The sequence below is a fragment of the Lonchura striata genome, chromosome Z (assembly GCF_050655825.1).
Source record: "Lonchura striata isolate lonStrDom1 chromosome Z, ASM5065582v1, whole genome shotgun sequence".
Classification (NCBI taxonomy): Eukaryota; Metazoa; Chordata; class Aves; order Passeriformes; family Estrildidae; genus Lonchura; species Lonchura striata.
Genome location: NC_140740.1, coordinates 34,250,827 through 34,269,638, shown reverse-complemented (window position 1 = coordinate 34,269,638; position 18,812 = coordinate 34,250,827). Strand labels below are relative to the sequence as shown.

Here is an 18,812-nt window from a genome sequence, read left to right as displayed (position 1 = left end):
AAAGAAATACCATCAAGGATATCATGTCCTTGTTCCATGAGAAATTCCTCTACAGATGCATTCCTCAATGGTGTTATTAACTGTTTCTTTTAAAAGTTCAGAGTAAACAGCACAAAAAATTAGCCAAATTTGAAACAAAAGACAGTCTGGGTTTATCCTGTGCAGGCTACATCACTCAAAGGAAGTTCTGTAGTATTAAAAGTATGTTATATTTTCCTGTTTGTTTGTTCTTAAAATGTTTTTTTGTTTCCCCAGCTGCTGTAGAAGCACTGTCCAAAGGATACCTAAGCAGCTGCAAAAATATGAAGATGTTTGTCAACATATAACTTTTGTCCATGAACAGCCAGAGATATACTGCAGAAACCTAAGCTCCATCATTACTGAGAACCCTTATGGAAGTTAGATGTAATTAACTAAGCATGGAAATTATTACATGCAAATATTTTATTGTTTTTTGGTTTTTTTTAAGCTGTCCTTTGCAACTCAGTTTTTCATTCCTTTTTACAGAAAAAACTCAGTAACTAACAAATCAGCTTCCAAAGTTGAGGATAATTTTAGTGTTGCTTAAAACATTACATCATTGTTCAGTGTATCTATATTTGGAGTCAGTATATACAGGCTCATGGGAGAATGCAAACATGCTTTTTATGAAGCCATAAATAATAAATATACATAAATATAAATAGTAAGGTTTCTCTTGCATTTAAACACAGACAATAATAATATGGATTTTACAGAATGGATCACAGACACTAAGAAAGACTGACAGAGCAATCATGTAGCACTTTTTTATATACTACTACAGTTAAAGAGGTGTTGGATTGACAGGGTGTCATGGTTTAAAAGCCCAGGCAGAAACCAAGCTATAGAGACCTGCTTGCTTACTGCCCCACCAGTAGGACTATGGAGAGAAATTAAATTGTAAAAGCCAGAAAACTCATGGGCTGAGATACAGTTTAAGAGGGAAAGCAAAACCCATGCCCACAAGCAAAACAAGAAATCAATCCACTGCTTTCCAAGGGAGCACAGTTGTTCAGCCACTTCCAGCAGAGAGGGCCCCATCACATGTAATGGTGACTTGGGAAAAAAATGTCATCACTCCAAATGTTCTCACTTCTCCTCTTTCTTATCTCTATTTTATATATTGATTATGATGTCACATGGTCCGGAATACCCCTTTAGTCAGTTGGGGTCACCTGTCCTGGTTGTGTCTCCTCCCAGCCCCATGCACCCACAACTTCCTTGCTAACATGGAAAGTGTATGAAAAGCAGAAAAGAAATACATGTAGCATTACAGCTATGCAGGCAGAAAGAAGCAACACTCTGTAACTGTTTTTTTTACACTTGTGGGAGTAGAAGGGGAAGAACTGGAGTAGTTGGATCATTCCAGGTTCTTCATTACAGGAAAGCTGCTTTCTTAACACTGTGTCCTATGACAGAAAGACTGAAAATTCTTCTGATGATATTGATTTCTGAAATGGGATAAAACTTTAGAAAGGTGGAAATAAAGTGTGCTCAGGCAGAAGAGGGAGGCAGGAAATAAGGACTGGAAGGGAATGTTTTGTGGTATTTGTATTTACTATAAAAGTAACACTTTCCCTTTTAATAACTGAAATATTGTGTCACACTTTATGTGGCTTTTCACCCTAATAATTAGGGTGTCTAACAGCTGTCAAATTTTGTAAAAAATCCCAATTGATTCTCTGACATATCTGTGAAATAGCTTGTTACTTTACTGATGGAGAAAGAATAACTTTGCTCAAATTACTTGCCAAATGCCATATAAATCAGTGACAAACCCAGCCTGAATACCTGAGCTCCTAATCAGGCATATACCTGCCTGCCCTGCCACTGTTCTTGAAATATGTACTATTATATTAGCTCAAACTAGGCAACATGGAAATGTACTTTTCAGGGAATCTAGCCTGATACCATTCTGACATAGCAGGGATGAAGGACTGACTATCCTAGTGTCATGTATACCAGAGATTTCAGAATAAGACATATTTGCAGAAGCTCAAGAAGTATCAAGAAAAATATTGTTATACTTTATTATATGTGTATATGATAATTTGTGCAAATAAAATTGTCATATATTTTATAATTATGTACTGTTAATATATACTCTTATAAGAAATTTTTAAAATGCACAAGTCAGTGACAGGGATTGTAACACATTGTCAAAACCACCTGGAAAAAGGAGGGAGGACTTCATTTACAATCAAATGAATGTGGCCAGCCCAGAGATGAATCATCCATCAAGGTGGTCTACCTGGATGATGAATATGCGATAAATATCTGAGATTGAGATAGCCAGAGCCATCAGGGTGATACATCTCAATACTGAATTCTGGGAACATGGTCATGGGTGTTCATCACTCTCTGGACATGTTTTGTTCAACTTGCCACATAGACTCCACATGAATATGTGCAGTCTGAAAAGGAAGAAAAGGGACTCTGCCTCGGGCAAGAAAAACCGTATAAAAATTGCTCAGACAGGACAGTCAGTGTGAAGCATAGGGGACCCTCTGCTGTTAGCAGTCAAACCTGTGTCTCACCCAGTACTGATACCTGGGCTCAGCACTGACCCTTTTTTTTGAGAGGGGCTTTTCATTGTTCTTCTCTAAATTTAAATTTGGACCATTTAATGAATTTTCTTTAATTAATAAATTGGAAAATGCATTTATAACAACTTGCCCCTTCATCCAAATACATCGATTTATAAAAAAGTCCAATAAAGGCTTGTAGCTGTACTTTTGAGTAGTACTGAGTGGGGCAGGGAGTTGGACTCAATGATCCTTATAGATCACTTCCAATCCGAGATATTTCATGATTCTAAAGAGGCAGTCAGCTTCAAAGGTTTAAGAAGTGACACAGGTTGACGTGTAGAACCTCTAGCACCAAATAACTCAGGATGGCAACTTTGCCTGCAAAGTGAACAGAAAAGGTGTGTTGGGTGCTCAGCTGATATTACTAGGAGCTCTTTCTCTGCAGAGTCCTTTTCAAATTTAAAACTGTTCTCACCAAAACAAATCTCTTGAAAGAGCATTGTAGACACATTACCCTCTCCTGAATAAAATTCTTAGTACAGCTGTCCTTCTAATTCCCACGCCTCCACACACATACTGCTGCCCTGAAAGGCACTTAGAAAACCTGCCTCATAAAGGGAATATTTTAAATATTTACACTGCATTTCTATATTTAGGCTTATTGCTACTACTAGAGTAACAAGGATAAAATTATTTTGTTTTGAAATCTGTGAGGGAAGCAAGAAGCAGTAAAAGGGAAAGCAACAGGGAGAGCAGCCTACAATATTCCTTGAAATTAACAATTTCAGAATGGTAATACTGCAGAAAAACAGCAATATATGGGTATATTACAATGGTGTAGACTGAGGGCTAGAGCCAGCTTCTCTTTTCACTGTGACCCTAGGCACAAACCCAGCATAATTCCACATGTCTTGAAATGATATGTGGAATAAATAAATAGACTACACAACTTGGGGAAGTTATGAAGTGGGTACGTATTGTCAGCACCAGGCACAAGTGAGATTGTTCTCCAAGACTTGTGCATCGAGCCTTAATCTGACTCAAACTTTTATTTACAAAGGTGTTCTATATGCAACTTTTTAATGCATATTTAACCCCTGGCCCCGCTTGTCCTCTCCTTTCATGCTAAATAAATCTACACCCTTCTAGGCATGTGTGGTTTGCTGTGGTGGTCACACAGGGGTCTCTCGGTGGTCCTGAGGCTGAAGATTGTGGTCTTCCTCATGATTGAATTTTTCTCCTTTGCACGTGCTCTGTCAGTCTTTTGGTGCTTATCTGAGTACGTCTATCAGTCTTGATAAGCTTGGAGAAAGAGCAGCTTCTTTATCTGGGTTCTTTGCATTCTTTGGTATTGTTCTTTATGTAAGAAGCTTCAGAAATTTGCATTTTCTTATGGCCTTTGTACCATGGCAGAGGTTTTTTAAGTAAAAGGTTAATATTCAACACATAATTCCACAAGCTAAAATTTAAATGCTCAATTAATTTTGTTAACTCAAGAGAACTCTAAAAATCTCTGTTTCAGTCTTAGTAGTGTAAATTGGAAGCAGAGTTTGCCCTCAGAAGGAAAGATATGAAACAATTTCAGCAGATAAAAAGAGCTTGAGAGCTGTGAAAGTGGGAGCAGTAGATTGTTCTAATTGCCTCAGGAAAAATTAACTTAATACTTTTGGGTAACACAAAGCTTTGAAAACCTGAATGTTTAGATGCTTTTTGAGAACTGCAGAGAAGCATGCAAGTGTAAACGTGCTGCTATTTGTCAGCTCTTTTAGCACTGGGAGGAAAAAAACAAAAAAATCTGAAGATAGCTACATACTGTACTGCCGGGTAAGGGCCATCACATGATGTCTTCTTGATCCCAGAGGTATGAAGTGAAGCTGATGTATGAAAGAAACCCACTTTAGGGAGAAAAATGGTTGATAGTGAAGTTTAGGTATAGATTTGCTTAAGGTGGGATTGAGAGTTTGCAAGCTTGAGTAACATGACAAAAATACAGTTTCAGAGAAGTACAGAGTAAAGCAGACTCTTAGTCACAGTTCTTACAAGGTAAACGGTACCACCAGGATGTATTTTTAAAATCCATAGTTAGAATTGAATCAAAGTCATTAAGGTTGGTAAATACTACCCATATCAAATCTAACCATGAACCTAACACTGACAGGTGCTGCCCCAGGAGCCTGTTCCAGTGCTTGTCCACCCTTTCAATAAAATATTTTTTCCTAACATCCAGTCTAATGTCCCCTTGACAAAACCGTTTCCACTTGTTCTATCAATACTTGAAGGAAGGGCATAGAGAGGTAGGGACTGGTTTCTTCTACTGTATCTGCAGTGGCAGGATCAGGGGAAATGGCTTCAAACTGAGACGGAAGAGATTCAGATTATACAGAATCATACAGAATAAGCTGAGCTGGAAGACGCCCAATAGCTTTTCTTCACTGTTAGGGTGGTCAGGCATTGGAACACGTTGCCTAGGGAGATAATGAAGTCATCATCCCTGGAGGTGTTCAAAAGGCTTCCGGATCTGGCACTGGATCATACGGGTCCAGAGTTACAGTACTTATGTTGGGCTGAGCTAGTGAATCCGACCCTACCCCCGCACGTTCCCACCCACTCGACCGCGGAACGAGCCCTTTATTTCCCTAGACCGCATAACCGTAGCTATCCGCAGCTATCTGCGCCCGGCCGGCGCTGTACCGCCCGCGCAGGCGCAGAGGTGCCGCGCAAGCGCGGAGCTCCCCAGGAGGGCGGCGCTTCCCTGGGGCGGTCGCGGACCGAGGCAGCCGCGCGGGGCCCTGTGGAGCGGTCCAGCCCCCGCCCAGCCGGGCATTGTTCCCGGCCCGTCTCCGCCGGGAAGACTCAGCCGCCTCCCGAGTCCGCTGCCTGCCGCGTCGGGGGGAGGCGCGCTGGGGGCAGGGGCCCAGAGCCCCTTTGTCGCCTCCTCCCCGGCGTGAGGCCGTTGGCGAGGCTCAACATGATGGCGGCCGAGGCCACGGGTGAGGAGGGAGTCTCGGGCGCTGTCGCCGGGACGGCGGGAGCCGCCGCAGCAGGAGAGCTGGGGCACTGCCCCGCCTTGTGCCGTGGCCGGGCGCCGGAGCCGCAAAGCCTCTTCCTTGTCGGCGGCGGCCCCCCAGGCGGGCCGGATTTGTGCTCGGTTCTGGGGCTGCTGGAGCTGGGCGCGGGGCCAGCCCCTCCAGCGACCGCTGGGGCTGCCGATCTAGGCTTCCCCCCGCTGCCGCCGCCGCCACCACCGCCCCCGCTGGCTGGGGGGCTGGGGACAGTGGACGAGGGAGACTCACTGGACGGACCGGAGTACGAGGAAGAAGAGGTGGCCATTCCGCTCAACGCGCCCCCCACCAATCAGTGAGTACCCACCGCCCCCGCCTCAGTCATTGTGGGGAGTGGGTACCGTGCTGTCGACCCCCCACCGCTAGCCGAGAAAAGTGTATGTCAAACTCGGCTGGAAGTCTCGCAGGAGCTTTGCGTCCCACCTCGTCACCTTCCCTCCCTCCTCTGGTTCCGTTCCAGCAGGAAGTTTGCTTCGCGGGGACACTGCCCGTAGTCTGCGGAGCGCAGCCCACCCGAAAGTCGGGAGAGTGAGCGGCAGCAGCAGGGAGGTTGGACTCCTTCCCCTTCACGGGGAGCTGGTCCTCCTGTACTGAGTGGGATCAGCTTACGGGAAAAGGGCGACTGAGTTAGTTTTTTGCAAGTTTTCATAGCAGTACTGCAGAGGCTGCCAGGAAGAGTGAGGTATTCTGCTTGTGGTTTAAACTACCTGTTGGGGAGACTTTTCCAGTCACTGGTATCCCCTTCACAGTAGAGTCATAACCTTAATTTCTAAAGAAAAACAAATAAATAGTAAATAGAAAAAAAAAATCCATGGCATAAAAGACTTTATTTACCATGTCATCATTTTGTATTGTATTGCTTTCTGCTGAAAAAAAAAAGATAACTTACCTTTTCGAATTTATATATAATCAACCAAAGTAATGTCCACATGTTCGATCTTTTTAAAAATTCAGGCAGTTCAATTCTCGCATCATGGATTTAAAAGGAATTAAAATAATTTCTTAATTTTAAAAGTGTTAACCGATTGGTATTTTTATAAATGTTTTAACTACCTTGCTGCTCAACCAATTTAGAGTTGTTTTTATATAGGTTGTGCTTGGAGAGAGGAGACATTTGGAATAAACTGTAAACTTATAGTTAGGTTTTATTGTATTTATCCGTACATCAGGTTAATTTAGATTCCTTTAGTGGTAGTAATAGAATCTTCCACTAGAGGCAGACTAGTTCTTTGTTGAAGTTGTGTGAAATATAAGATCGGGTAATGTTATAGAGAATCCATGAAATTAGTAAGTACTCTAAACACAGCCTTTGGATTTCACTGTAGAAGATTTACAGGTTTACTCAAAGCATTTCCAAGGTGTGTATTAGAATAGAGAATAAATCTTTTCTTCCATTTCCTTATCATATTCTCCCCAAAATGAAATGGTTCAGAGGCTTACATTTTTTCATTAGTATAATTTCTATAAATATGTTGTTCTTGTAGTTCTTACAAGTATAGTGGATAATTTAGGGAGTAACATACATTTGTATTTAAAGAGATATATATAGATAGGTCAGAAAGTTAACCTAAAAATCTGTGAAATTTTGGGTTCATTCCTTATATTCTGTCATAACTTGACTGACAGAGTTAACTTCAGCATTACGTTACATACTCTTAGGATTTCAGGAGCCATTGTCCTTTTAAGTAGGACATAAAATTGTAATAGCTTCTATAACAAGCTTCTCTGAGCTTGTTTTGCAAATTAAAAAAAAAAGCCCAAAGCAAACAAAAAAGCTCGAACACAAACCAAATACAGTATGAATTCCTCGTCTTCTAATTTTTAGGCTGTAAAGATGTTAAGAAGTGCTTTTTTAAACATGAGTATACTTTTAAATAGTGTAAAGTTGGCCATCTGGCTTTCACAGTGACTAGTATGAAGAGATGGGAAATGAAGCACCTGCAGGTTCTGCAGTTCGCATAAGGATGTTGTAATATAGTTTGCTCAGGGAGGTTTGGGGAATATGTGTTCTTTTAGTGTGTATTCTTTAATATTCAAACCATGGGAGGATATTAACATATAAGACCTTCTCTTTATTAGCAAACTCAGAATCCCCCAGTAGGGTTGATTTTTTAAATCTCTGACCTAGAGTGAAACTAACATGAGGCTTGTCTATTCAAGTGTGGCGGGGAGTTTTCATTTTTATGTAGCACAGCAGTGGTGTGTTTATATTGCAGATTAATGGTAGGTGGGACGCACAGGATACTAGGGAATAAAGTGGGCAACTGTTTTAGGTAATTTTTTCCCTGCTTTCTGCCCCATTTGCAGAGCTCAGTGACAGAGGTGCAAATAGCTTAAGAAAATGCCTTTGGATTTAATGAATAAATGAATGCTGATTGTTATGTATTTGACTTAAAATCTTAGTTGACAAAATTATTTTCTGTCCTAACATTGCATTAATGTGGCAAGAGCTGTTCTAGTATTGCAGCAAAACTGGCATTTTCATACAGTATTTTTTGAGCAGTGCTTATTAATTTGAAATGGAAATCAGTTGAAATCTGAAAGTGATCAACCACACAAAATGAAATAGACTGTCAAAAATGCTGTCTGATTAAAACAAATCTTGCCCAGAGCAGATACATATTTTTACAGTCGCTCTTGGAGCTTGTTCAGGCAGCATAGTAAGAAAAAGCACTGAAGGTGAAGAAAGGTAGAGGAATACTAAATAAGAAGGGATTGCATTAAAGTAGACTTTTCCTGCCTGATCATAGAGTTAAATTCTGATATCTTCACATGAATGTTCAAGGTGGCAAGCTGAGAGTTCTTCATTTGTTTCAGTAACTCATGAAAAAAATTTTTTCTGAATAATTGCAGGCAGCCTTTTTCCAGACTAATGAATGAATCTGTTGCACTATAAGCTATGAGGAAATAATGTAGGCATGTTTGGTTAGGTACTGTATAAAGAAAACAAAATGTCATGTCAATAGATTTTAGTGTATGAGGTTTCTTTGTTTAGCAGTTAATGTAGTTAGGATAGAATATTGTATTTTTTAGATAATTAATTTCTTCATCAATTCCTGTTGTGCGTGGAAGACAACACCTTATTTTTCAAAAGTTGGTGGGTACTCTAGCCTGCTTCCAGCTGGATACGTGGTGTTGGAAGTACTGTCTTAAATTAGTGGTTAAACACAGCAAAACAATATTGTACCTAACTTGTTAGAGGAAGTGAAGCAGTAAGTAAATGTGTTAGTTCATAGGTAAATGAAAAGTTCAGATAAATAAAACCAGGAATAGGACAGCATTTGGAGCCAGAAGTTTGAGGATGATTTTTCATTAGTTTAGTCAGTGTTTTCTAGTTAACATTAGATAATGTAATTTTGTTTAAACAGTTACTAGAGTCTCTTGATCTACTCTTATTTAGTTTTTATGTTATGTCGTTGATTGAGTTCCATAATACCAGTGTGGGACTTTGGAAGTTCACCTAGTAGCCTACCCCATTGAGAATTGTAATACTGTGCTGTGTTTTTTCCTGCTTTTTTTGTCTGTATGTTCCGTGATTGTGAAGGGAATATGAACACAAATTTTCTAGTGAGGGCTTAGGTCTCTTCAGAATAGGACTCCATATTTTGGTTCAAGCATAAATTTCTAAAATTCCCATAGTTTTCCAGTTTCTTTCATAACTTTTTCCCCCAAACAATAAGCATCTTGTAATATGTCTTGCTGGTAGGCATAGTAGAAGGGAAGGCATTGTAGTGATATGCAGAATAAATAAATAGACTCCACAACTTGGAGTAGTTATGAAGTGGGTATGTATTGTCAGCGCTCGGCACAGGTGAGATAGCTCTCCAAAACTTGTGCCCTGAGCCTCAGTCTGACCCAAACCTTTATTCACAAAGGTGTTCCATATGCAGGACATTACACAACTTTTCCATGCATATTCAACCTCTGGCCCTGTCTGTCCTCGCTTCTCATGCTAAATAGCCTCACGCCCTTCTAGGCATGTATGGTTTGCTATGGTGGTCCTGTTGGGGTCCCTGGTGGTCTCTTAGGCTGAAGATCCTGATCTTCATGGTTGAACTTTTGAACTCTTCCTCTCTGCATGTGCGCTTTTGGTCTTTTGGTGCTTATCTGAGTACCATGTGTCAGTCTTGATAAGACAGTCTTGGGAGACAGAGGAGCCTCTTTATCTGGGTTTTTTGCATTTTCAGTCCTTTTTTGGTATTTTTCTTTAAGCAAGAAGCTTCAGTAATTTGCATTTTCTTATGCCCTTTTGTACCTTGGCAGAGGTTTTTTAAGTAAAAGGTGAAAATTCAACACATAACTCTACAAGCTAGAGTATAAATGCTTAATTTATTTTGTTAACTTAAGTAAATTTAAAAAAATCTGTTTCAGCATCTTGTTTTAATATAGTCTTTGTGCTGCACATAAATATTGCAGGGTTGATTCCTCAGTGTCTCTCCAGAGTATGGTCAGTACTAGTAAAATACAACAGTGCTTAACAGAGTTTAAACACTTTACCTGCTTTATTTGCTTTTATACACTATGTAAAGACTGAAGTGGGTCTTTACTAGTTTTTATTCTTATATAAAATACATCCTCTATCAGTCTTGTTAGTAATAGACCAGAAAAAGGTTTCTGTTATTAAATTAGTTTATCTTTAAATCATATTTAGTGCTGAAGGTGGTGAGGAATAATCAGCATGGATTTATAATGGGAAAATTGTGCTTAACCAACCTAAGAGCCTTCTGTGATTGGCTTGAGGGAGAAAGGGAGAGAGTTAAACATAACTTTAGTAAGGCTTTTGACACTGTCTTCTATAGTCTTCTTATGGATAGACTGACAGAGTATAGGTTAGGTAAAAAGACATGACGTGCATAGAAAACTGGTTGGTTGACTAGGAGCAGAGCATGATGATCAGCAGCTCAGAGTCCACATAGAGGCAAATTACTGGCAGTATTCCCCTAGGGTGCCTTCCGGGCCCAATACTGTGTCCTGCTTGGACAGAGTGCATGCACCCTTTATCAAGTTCACAGATAATGCAAAACTGAAAGAGGAGCAGCTGAAAGACCAGGTAGTTGTGCTGACATCCAGAGTGATGTGGACGGGCTGGAGAATTGTGCTGTGGGAGATCTTGAGTAGTTAAACAAAGGAAACACAAAGCTTTGGCACTAGGGACTGGTAACCCTAAGCACGTGGTGGGGCTAAACAGCTGGAAGGCAGCTCTGCAGAGGAGCATGTGGGCCTGAGGATGTGAACAAAGCCACCAGTATGACTGTGGCAAGGAAGGCTGATAGTATCTTGGGTGTCCTTGGGAAGAGTGTTGTCAGCAGCTTGAGAGGGATGCTTGTTCTGCTCTGCTTAGCACTGCTGAGACATATGTAGGATATTGAGTGGTGGGCTCACCAGTACAAGAAAGACATGGAGTTACTTGAGTTACTTCTCACCTGGAGAAGAGGAAGTTAAGTGGGTCTTAAACATGAGTATAAAAATCATGTGGGAAGGGTTAAGATGAGAGTACCAGACTGACCTCAGAGGTGTGCGATGACAGGGCAAGAGGCAATGGAGACAAATGGAAAAACTTGAATTTCCATTTAAATACAACAGGATGCTTTTGTTTGTTTGTTGTTTGTTTGGATCTTTTTTATGGTGGGGGTGATAAAATGGGGATCAAGATTGCTCAGTGGTCATGAAGTCTCCATCATTGAAGATGTTCATGACCCAATGGAAGACAGCCCTGAGCAACCAGATGTAACTCATCCTACCTGAGCTGGGGGGTGCAAAGGGTCCAAGCTTGAACTAGATGATCCCCAGTGGTCATCTCAACTCAAGTGATTCTATCTATATGTATAAAGATACAGTTAGAGGTGGAGATACATGTTACAGGACCTATTTGCTGAAAACTCTTTCTGTAATGATGGATAAAGTCAGGACAGTTGCTAATAGGGGAGATATGTAATGAAAGAACAAGAAATACTTAAGTTGGCAAAAATAATATTTCATTACTTTATGTATAAACACATCTTAATTTCTCTGGTAAAATCTCAGGAATCTGCCTTTAAGAAGGTTTTTCTAAAGTAGCTAACAGGGCCTCTTAAATATTTAATAATTTTCTTGAAATATATAGCTTTTGTGTATAGGGTATGTTTTTATTATAATTCACACGTACAAATTAATGTACCCATTGTTGCTAGATTAATTTCAAAGCTCCAATCATATTTCAGGAATGGAGCATTGAGGTTTCCAGGACACTTGGTGTACACAGTGTGTTACGGCAAGTTACAGTGGTTCTTAAGAAGATCAGACCCAGAAAAGTAATTTTTGTGTTCACATTTCAGTATTTTCAGCTACTTTCCAGGCTAACTTCACACCATACCAATTTTTTTTGTTGGTGTTCAGTTTTTTGCTAAAACTGAAATAGCAATAATTGTTCATCCTCAAGTGCTAATAGTTAGTGGGTTTTTTATGAGTATAAAATTTTATCAGGGTTGGGCACAGTACTTCAGCTGCAGCTGCATAGCTGGGTGGAGTGAGATGATCACCATCTAGGTTTAGCTAGATGATAACTACTAACTTTTTGATAATTAACGTTTGATAATCAACTCAGGAATCGTATGGTAATTATGTGTATGTAGATTTCTGTAGGAAATTTTTATCTTCTTTTTTATTGTTATTATTTTGAGTCTACCTCTTGCTTTCCATAGAATTATGCATCTGTTTAGCCATATAAAAGAAATTGTGTTTATGGCTTATTAGGCTATATATGGTTATTTTATTGATAAATGACATAACATTTAGGAATGATCGTATGTGAGTCATTTTGTTGTCAGTATTGCCATCTGTTAGTAGACTTAGCACTAGAGATGTTACAAGATTCAAGGTTAGATACTTGCCTAATACTGAAAATGAAGGAATTACTTGTATATCTTATTCAAACCACAATTTTTCCCATAGTTTTTTTCTTGCATGGATTTTTGTGCTTTCTAAGCATCTGTGGATATTTTTTTTTGTCATTTTCATACCTTAAAATAAAAAAAAGATGCTAGAGAAATGTTTTTGTTCCTCTAAAAGCAGCATGTTACCAAGCCTCTATAGTAATCATCTCAACCTGTATTCCAGTGTAGAAACAGATGGGTTTTTTCTTTTTCTCATTTTTACACAGAATTTTTTTATGTTACACGGTGGGATTTGTTTGGTATGGGTTGTACTCTAGATTATATTCCCCCACTGTTGTTCCTAGTGCATGTTGGAAGATTTGAACATGTGTTTACAATTCAGGTGAGGGTTTAATTTCTGGCATAAAAATAACTGTCAGGGTTTCCTCATTGTAGAAGCAGTTAATCCATCTGTGCATTTGACACATCTCTCTCTCAAAACAGTCTAGCTTGCAGGAGGATGTGAGAATGGAGCACAAAACCAAAACCTGTGTTTGATTAAAGAGGGTGAGGGGCAAGGAGGATGAGGAAGATGAAAGAGCCTCTGGGACATTTAATGAGGCAGAGAAATTGAACAACATCTTAGAAATTCCTTCATTATTGTCAAGAATATCTGCTCATTTATATAGACCTATTAACATTTTTTATAACTAATTAATCAAGAAAGGTGTATTTTTCACCTGAGGGCAAAGATACCTAGCATGTAAAATTTTTTGCTAAGGCCTTTAATGAGTTCCAGAATTCATTTCCTATTCTGATTCTTCAGTAAGAAAAATTCCAGTTGTTTCAAGAGATATTTTCCTTGACGTTTAGCTGAATTTCACTTGCTTATTAGTGGTTCTTGCAAAAATGAAATAGGCAGTCAGTCTTTTTCTCAGTGTTGAATGGTATGCTATTGTCACTCCTCTAATGTCTCTTCTAAAATTATGGCATTGTTTGCTACAGCAGTTGAAACTTCTAGAAGCTTTCTGCCCTTTCTGAAATTATTTAAATAGGATTGTTTGTTACTCTCTTTACTGTATACTTACCTTGCTATTTCATGTTTTCATAGTCTCTTTGTTAAGACATACTGAGGTTTTCAGTTGATCCATTTAGTTCTAGCTCAGAGGTGACATAAACTCTGCTGCATTTTAATGGCTTTTTTTGTGGAGGTGTGTGCAAGGCAGAGGTGTGAGCAAGTCCCACAGCTAACAGGCTGACACAGCTAGCGTGCCTAAGAGTGCCTGTGGTGGTGACTTTCCATGTTAGCTGGTTGATTCCTAGTCTTATAACACAGCACAGTTCAATTTTCTCTGTTCTCTTTTTGAGGGATTTTGGAGCATGAAATGAGAAAAGCAGAGTGAGACTTTGTTAAGCTTACATGGGTATGCTTAAATGTCTCTTAGAAAAATGCATAGGAAAGCAAAAGGGATAAAAATCTCTCCCTCATGTTCCTAGAACTGTATGTAGAACTCAGTCATGCACATTGGACAAAGAACACTTACGTGGCTAGAAGTTAATTTCAACTGCTTGTCTTAAAGGTGCATCCATTCTAGTATATTGGCAGATCTTTTTCTGGTCGTAAATTTTGTGATGTGGAGAACTTCAGAGACTTGGTCAAAAGTCAGTAACTACTGAAAAATAATTAACAAGATGGAATAAGGAGGTCAATGTAGTAAAATCTAACTGAAACTTAGTTTAGTCTTATCTCTGCAAATTAGGTGCATAAAGGCAGTATCACACCTTACTGATATGACAGAAATGGGGAGTAAGGTGGTAAAAGGCAGAGTCTGGATAAAAATAGTAATATTCAGAGTGCGGTTTAGGCTGGGAGAAGCTACAAGACTGAAATCAAACTTCAGCAGTGAACAGGAGTATTGAATCTTATCTTGGTTTAAAATCTGCTAAGGAGAATATCTGCCAGACAAATATTCTGCCAAGGAAGATGCAAACCTTCCTGGAATGGAAAAACAACACCTCCCTCCAAATTATTGCAATTTCAAAAATTACAAGGCTTCCAGGCAAAAGTAGGGGAAAAGGAATAAACAGTTCTTTACTAGCAAATAAATAAATAAATTAAAAATATATACATATATGTATCTCAGAACAAACAAAAACTCCCAAAGTTTTCTTATGTTAAGTCACCCTTTCCCCCTTTGGTGTTGATGACCATGACTGCCAGGGGACAGTAGTGGCTCTGGTGAGACGACAGCTGCAATGACTGCCTTGCAGCCAGCAGAGGGTGCTTGTGGGTTCCAGTGAGGCAGGGAAGGGTGCAGTCGTGGTCTTGTGGCCAGCAGGAGCATTGGGATACAAGAGTATAGGACCTTCCCAGGTGATGATAGCCCTGGCTTCTGGCAGCACCCAGATGTTGGCTCTGGGCTCCCTTGCAGCAAGGAATGATGGAAACAAGCAGACAGATTTTGGTTGCGGTGCTGAAAACCATGGGTAGCAGTATTGTAGATCAGCCACACTCACTATCACCCATGTGACCCCTCTCCTTGGTTGCTGAAGAGAAGGGGCAATCCTGGCTCCACACCCCACAGGACCTCAGGCTGAGTTTACACCTCTTGTGGTATCCCCTTGGCTGTGGGAGAGCCAGGGGGAAACAGTGACAATTCTGGCACAAATGACTGTGGGATATCCCAAATCACCATGATCCACCCCTCAAGACAGTCTCCACATGGAAGGCTTGAAAAGAGGATGGTTGGTGTTAAAAGAATAAGAAGACAAAAAAATAATTCAGGATATTTTTTTTGTTGTTATTCTTATCTGTCTTCATGAAACACCTTGAGATTTTAGTGTGTCTTTTGATACTGAGGATTTTCCCGGTTCAAAGTAATTGTTGCTCTCTTTTGCCTTTAATTGAAACAGGGCTCATGGTCTGAGGTGGTAACAAGAATCTCTAATGTGTCAAAGGCACTAAGGCAGAGTCCGAGCTCATAGTACTGGAGCTCTGACCATGATTCCTACAAATTCTACATTGTTACTACAGGTTTTCTTGAAGCATCGTGGTACAGCTGAGGAGAGCCTTGAGTAAAGTGGACAGGGCATTTAAAGACTGCTTTTCCTGTTCACCATAGCATTTGCTTGATGGAAATGGAGAACTCTACAGCTGTTGTCAACATCTATATTTGTACTAAGTTGCTGAAACTCACTTTTCTTCCCTTCAGCACTTTCTCTTGCATTCTCTTCACCCTTACTTACTGTGTGCCTAAGTAAAAATTTCAGCATACGGTAAAAGCAAAATCCTTTAGTAGAGCAGCAAAACTTCACACTTGCTTTTCACACATGTAAAAAGGAAATATGAAAATAAAGATTTGGTTGTTCAGTGTGACATGCTTCCCCACATAATAGCAGCTGCCTCCTTCCATATAGTAAATTCACCATCTTCTGCTGTTTTGTGAATGGCTTGTTCCTTGCATGAGCTTTGTGGTGTTGGGGCTGTGTTGGGGGCCAGAAGTTGTACAGCTGTGCTGTGAACTTGCTAAATGCATCCGTCCTCCTCACAGTAGAAAGGGGTAGCTGTGCCTAATGGGGCTGATGTGACTACCCAGCATCTTCCTTGGAGCATGGGAAAATACAGGGATCTCTTGTTTATGTGGACCAGAGGTCACAGCTCTGACTGCAGTGCAGCTCATTCCATGACTTCTTGGAATGAGTTAATGACTTGACATATGGTTGTCAGCCACTCAGTGTGGTGGTAGTATAAGCATCATTCTTCTGCACACCTCTGTGTTTCTTGTGTGGATATAGAGGATCATTGTGATGTGTCTTTGTTCTGTCTGCATGCTGTAATTAAATTGTGATAGATAGGGTTGGAGTTTTGAACATGCTGCTTTTGAAATAAACTGGCAAATGGGAGTATTTTCATGCACAGTTTTGACAGTTTTCTGTAACATGGAAGCTTTTTACTGGTATTCTCATAGAAGCAAAATAAATAACAATTACACAATTTTCTTAAAGCATGCAAGTTAAACAGATAGTCACAGAAAAAAACCCACCTGAATTACGATCTATAATTGAGAGGACATTTTATAGTTAAATCATTTCATAACATATGCTTGCAAGGCTACTTACTCTCTTTCAATGCATGTTGTAACAACAGCTGCATTGTTAGACTACTAGCTTTGATTCAGAATGTCGTTGAATTATGTTTGCTCAGAACACAGTGAAAGGAGTGGATTGTCAGCATTTAAAAAAATGCAAAGGTAATGTTAGAAATACAGAAGTGTTCCTAGGTAGGATCAGGCAAACAAGCAGAGGTAACGGGAAATTATAGACACCCTGTGGCAATGATGGAGAATATATATCTAAGTAGTAGTGAGTTAGAATTTTGAGTAAGCACTTGTAAGTTAGTCATTTGGCAAGTTATTTATGAAAAGCTAGGCAGGTTTCTAATGTGATACCTTTCCATCCAAACTTTAATTCCTTTCATGAGACTTATAGTACAACATACATAGCAATTCCTTTTGCATCCATTGAGAATCTCTATAGTTGGCATTGCTTTGGACTGAAAACAATAAACTTGAAACTGTTTTGATTGCAAAATATTTAAGTTGTAAATCTTCACGTAGAAAACTCAGAGGGAGAGTTGGTTTCTTGTGATGTATTTTTGCAGAAATACTCAGGCTTCACTCAGCTCCCTGATTGGAGCTTAAAATCAAAGGATCTGCCGCTTACTTTATTTCATTTCAGAAACGATGGTAGCATGTTTACATCCTTCAAAGTGTTCTGCACTCTATTCTCTGATGAAATTAGTTGTATGGCTAGCTCTGTCATTTACTCATTTCTTTTGTGCTTTCTTTGGCTATCACTGACTATTGGATGGATCTTCTTTCGTAATACAGCATAAGAGATCTTAAAATCTTTAATTAGTGCTCATTAGATTAGTCAATATGCTTAAATGCGATTTGAGTACTGCAGTTTTGTAAAACAGTATTTACTGTTTTCTATCAAAGTCCTTGAAAATTATGATGGGAAGTTGCCGAATCTTTCTGTAATACTGAAAACTGGTGATAGCAGCATCAGTTACAAGACATGGATTCTGACAAGACATTGATGTGTTTCAGTACTCCTAGATTGAATATTATGTGAATAAACTGTTTTTATGTATTGATGAAACTGCTCTCTGAAAAAATGCAGTTATTTCATGCAACCATTTTGCATATTCTAAAGGTATTGTGCAAGTTTGTACTTAAGTGTGTATCCTATTTTTTAAAGATGTGTGAAATCTACAAAGGTTTTCTGAGGATATCACTTGAGCTGTTTTCTTTTATCATTGCTCAATATTGACTGCTTTGCTGTCATTTGTATTAAATTTAGTGTTAATATTTATTTCTGCTGCTAGTACTGTAGAGTAATGTGGTACATTACAGTAATTCAGAATGAGCAGTAAAATGCAGTATTTTTTTGTCATCAGAAGTTAACATTTTATATATGGGCTCAGTGACACCTAATTTAATTCCACTCAGAAGTTAACTTAATATTTTTATTTCAGAAAACAAACCTTTCCTTAAATGCTTTACCAGGTCAAAAATGTCTTCCAGTACACTTGATATAAAAGTGTTGAATGGGACACAATGTAGCCTGTTTAGTGTTAGAGAATGTAATCTCCTATGTGTGGGATATATCAATATATATATTGCCATCACCAGCAAGGAGGGTGTCTTTTTTATTTGAAGCTTCTGGACTGAGAATTGGGGCACTTAAATTTGTGCTATTGTTAGAAATTGTGGTCCCTTACAGAAAAATTATTTTATTTGTGTATGATCCTGCCTTTCTTATTAAAGTTTATTGTGGAATTTTTTTTGTTGTAATTTGCATTCTTATTAAGACTCCCACTTCCTCATTTTGAAATTGTGCCTTTCTTTAAATTTGGCATTTTAATGCAATATGTCTCTCAATAGAAATAGGATTATTTTCCTCAAGTGTGTAATAAATAGGAACAAATAAAAGCTCCGTGAACCTGTTATTAATCTAAAATAGATCTCATTAAATGGGATGTTTGTTTCTTCAGGGAAGTTTCTTGGGTCTCTGAGGAGTTACATACTTCATGAAAGTCAGTCTATCCAAGAAAGCAATGCCCAGTTGTAACGTGTTGGGAACAAACTCACTCAGGTTTCAGCTGTGCTGTGCACACTGACACACACAATATTTCGTCCTACTTACTTTAAAATCAACTGTCTTCATTTTGCTTCCTTTCCTAAAAGACCCTCCTTGTCAGGAACGTGTGACCACTTCTTTGTGGACTGTCTTTGAATGACAGTTTCTGTTCATGAAGCTGCTTTGCTCTGGAATGGAATGACACA

The 18,812-nt window shown here is 39.3% G+C and overlaps 1 protein-coding gene across 1 annotated transcript in view; it reads left to right on the top strand.

The window, feature by feature from the left end:
• Positions 1–5,295: 5,295 nt before the first annotated feature.
• RASA1 (RAS p21 protein activator 1) overlaps positions 5,296–18,812 on the top strand; it is a 52,698-nt gene continuing 39,181 nt past the window's right edge. Inside the window, exon 1 of the mRNA XM_021546209.4 lies at positions 5,296–5,906. Within this exon, the coding sequence (XP_021401884.1) occupies positions 5,518–5,906 (389 nt within the window). The 5' untranslated portion in view covers positions 5,296–5,517. The remainder of the gene's footprint in view (positions 5,907–18,812) is intronic.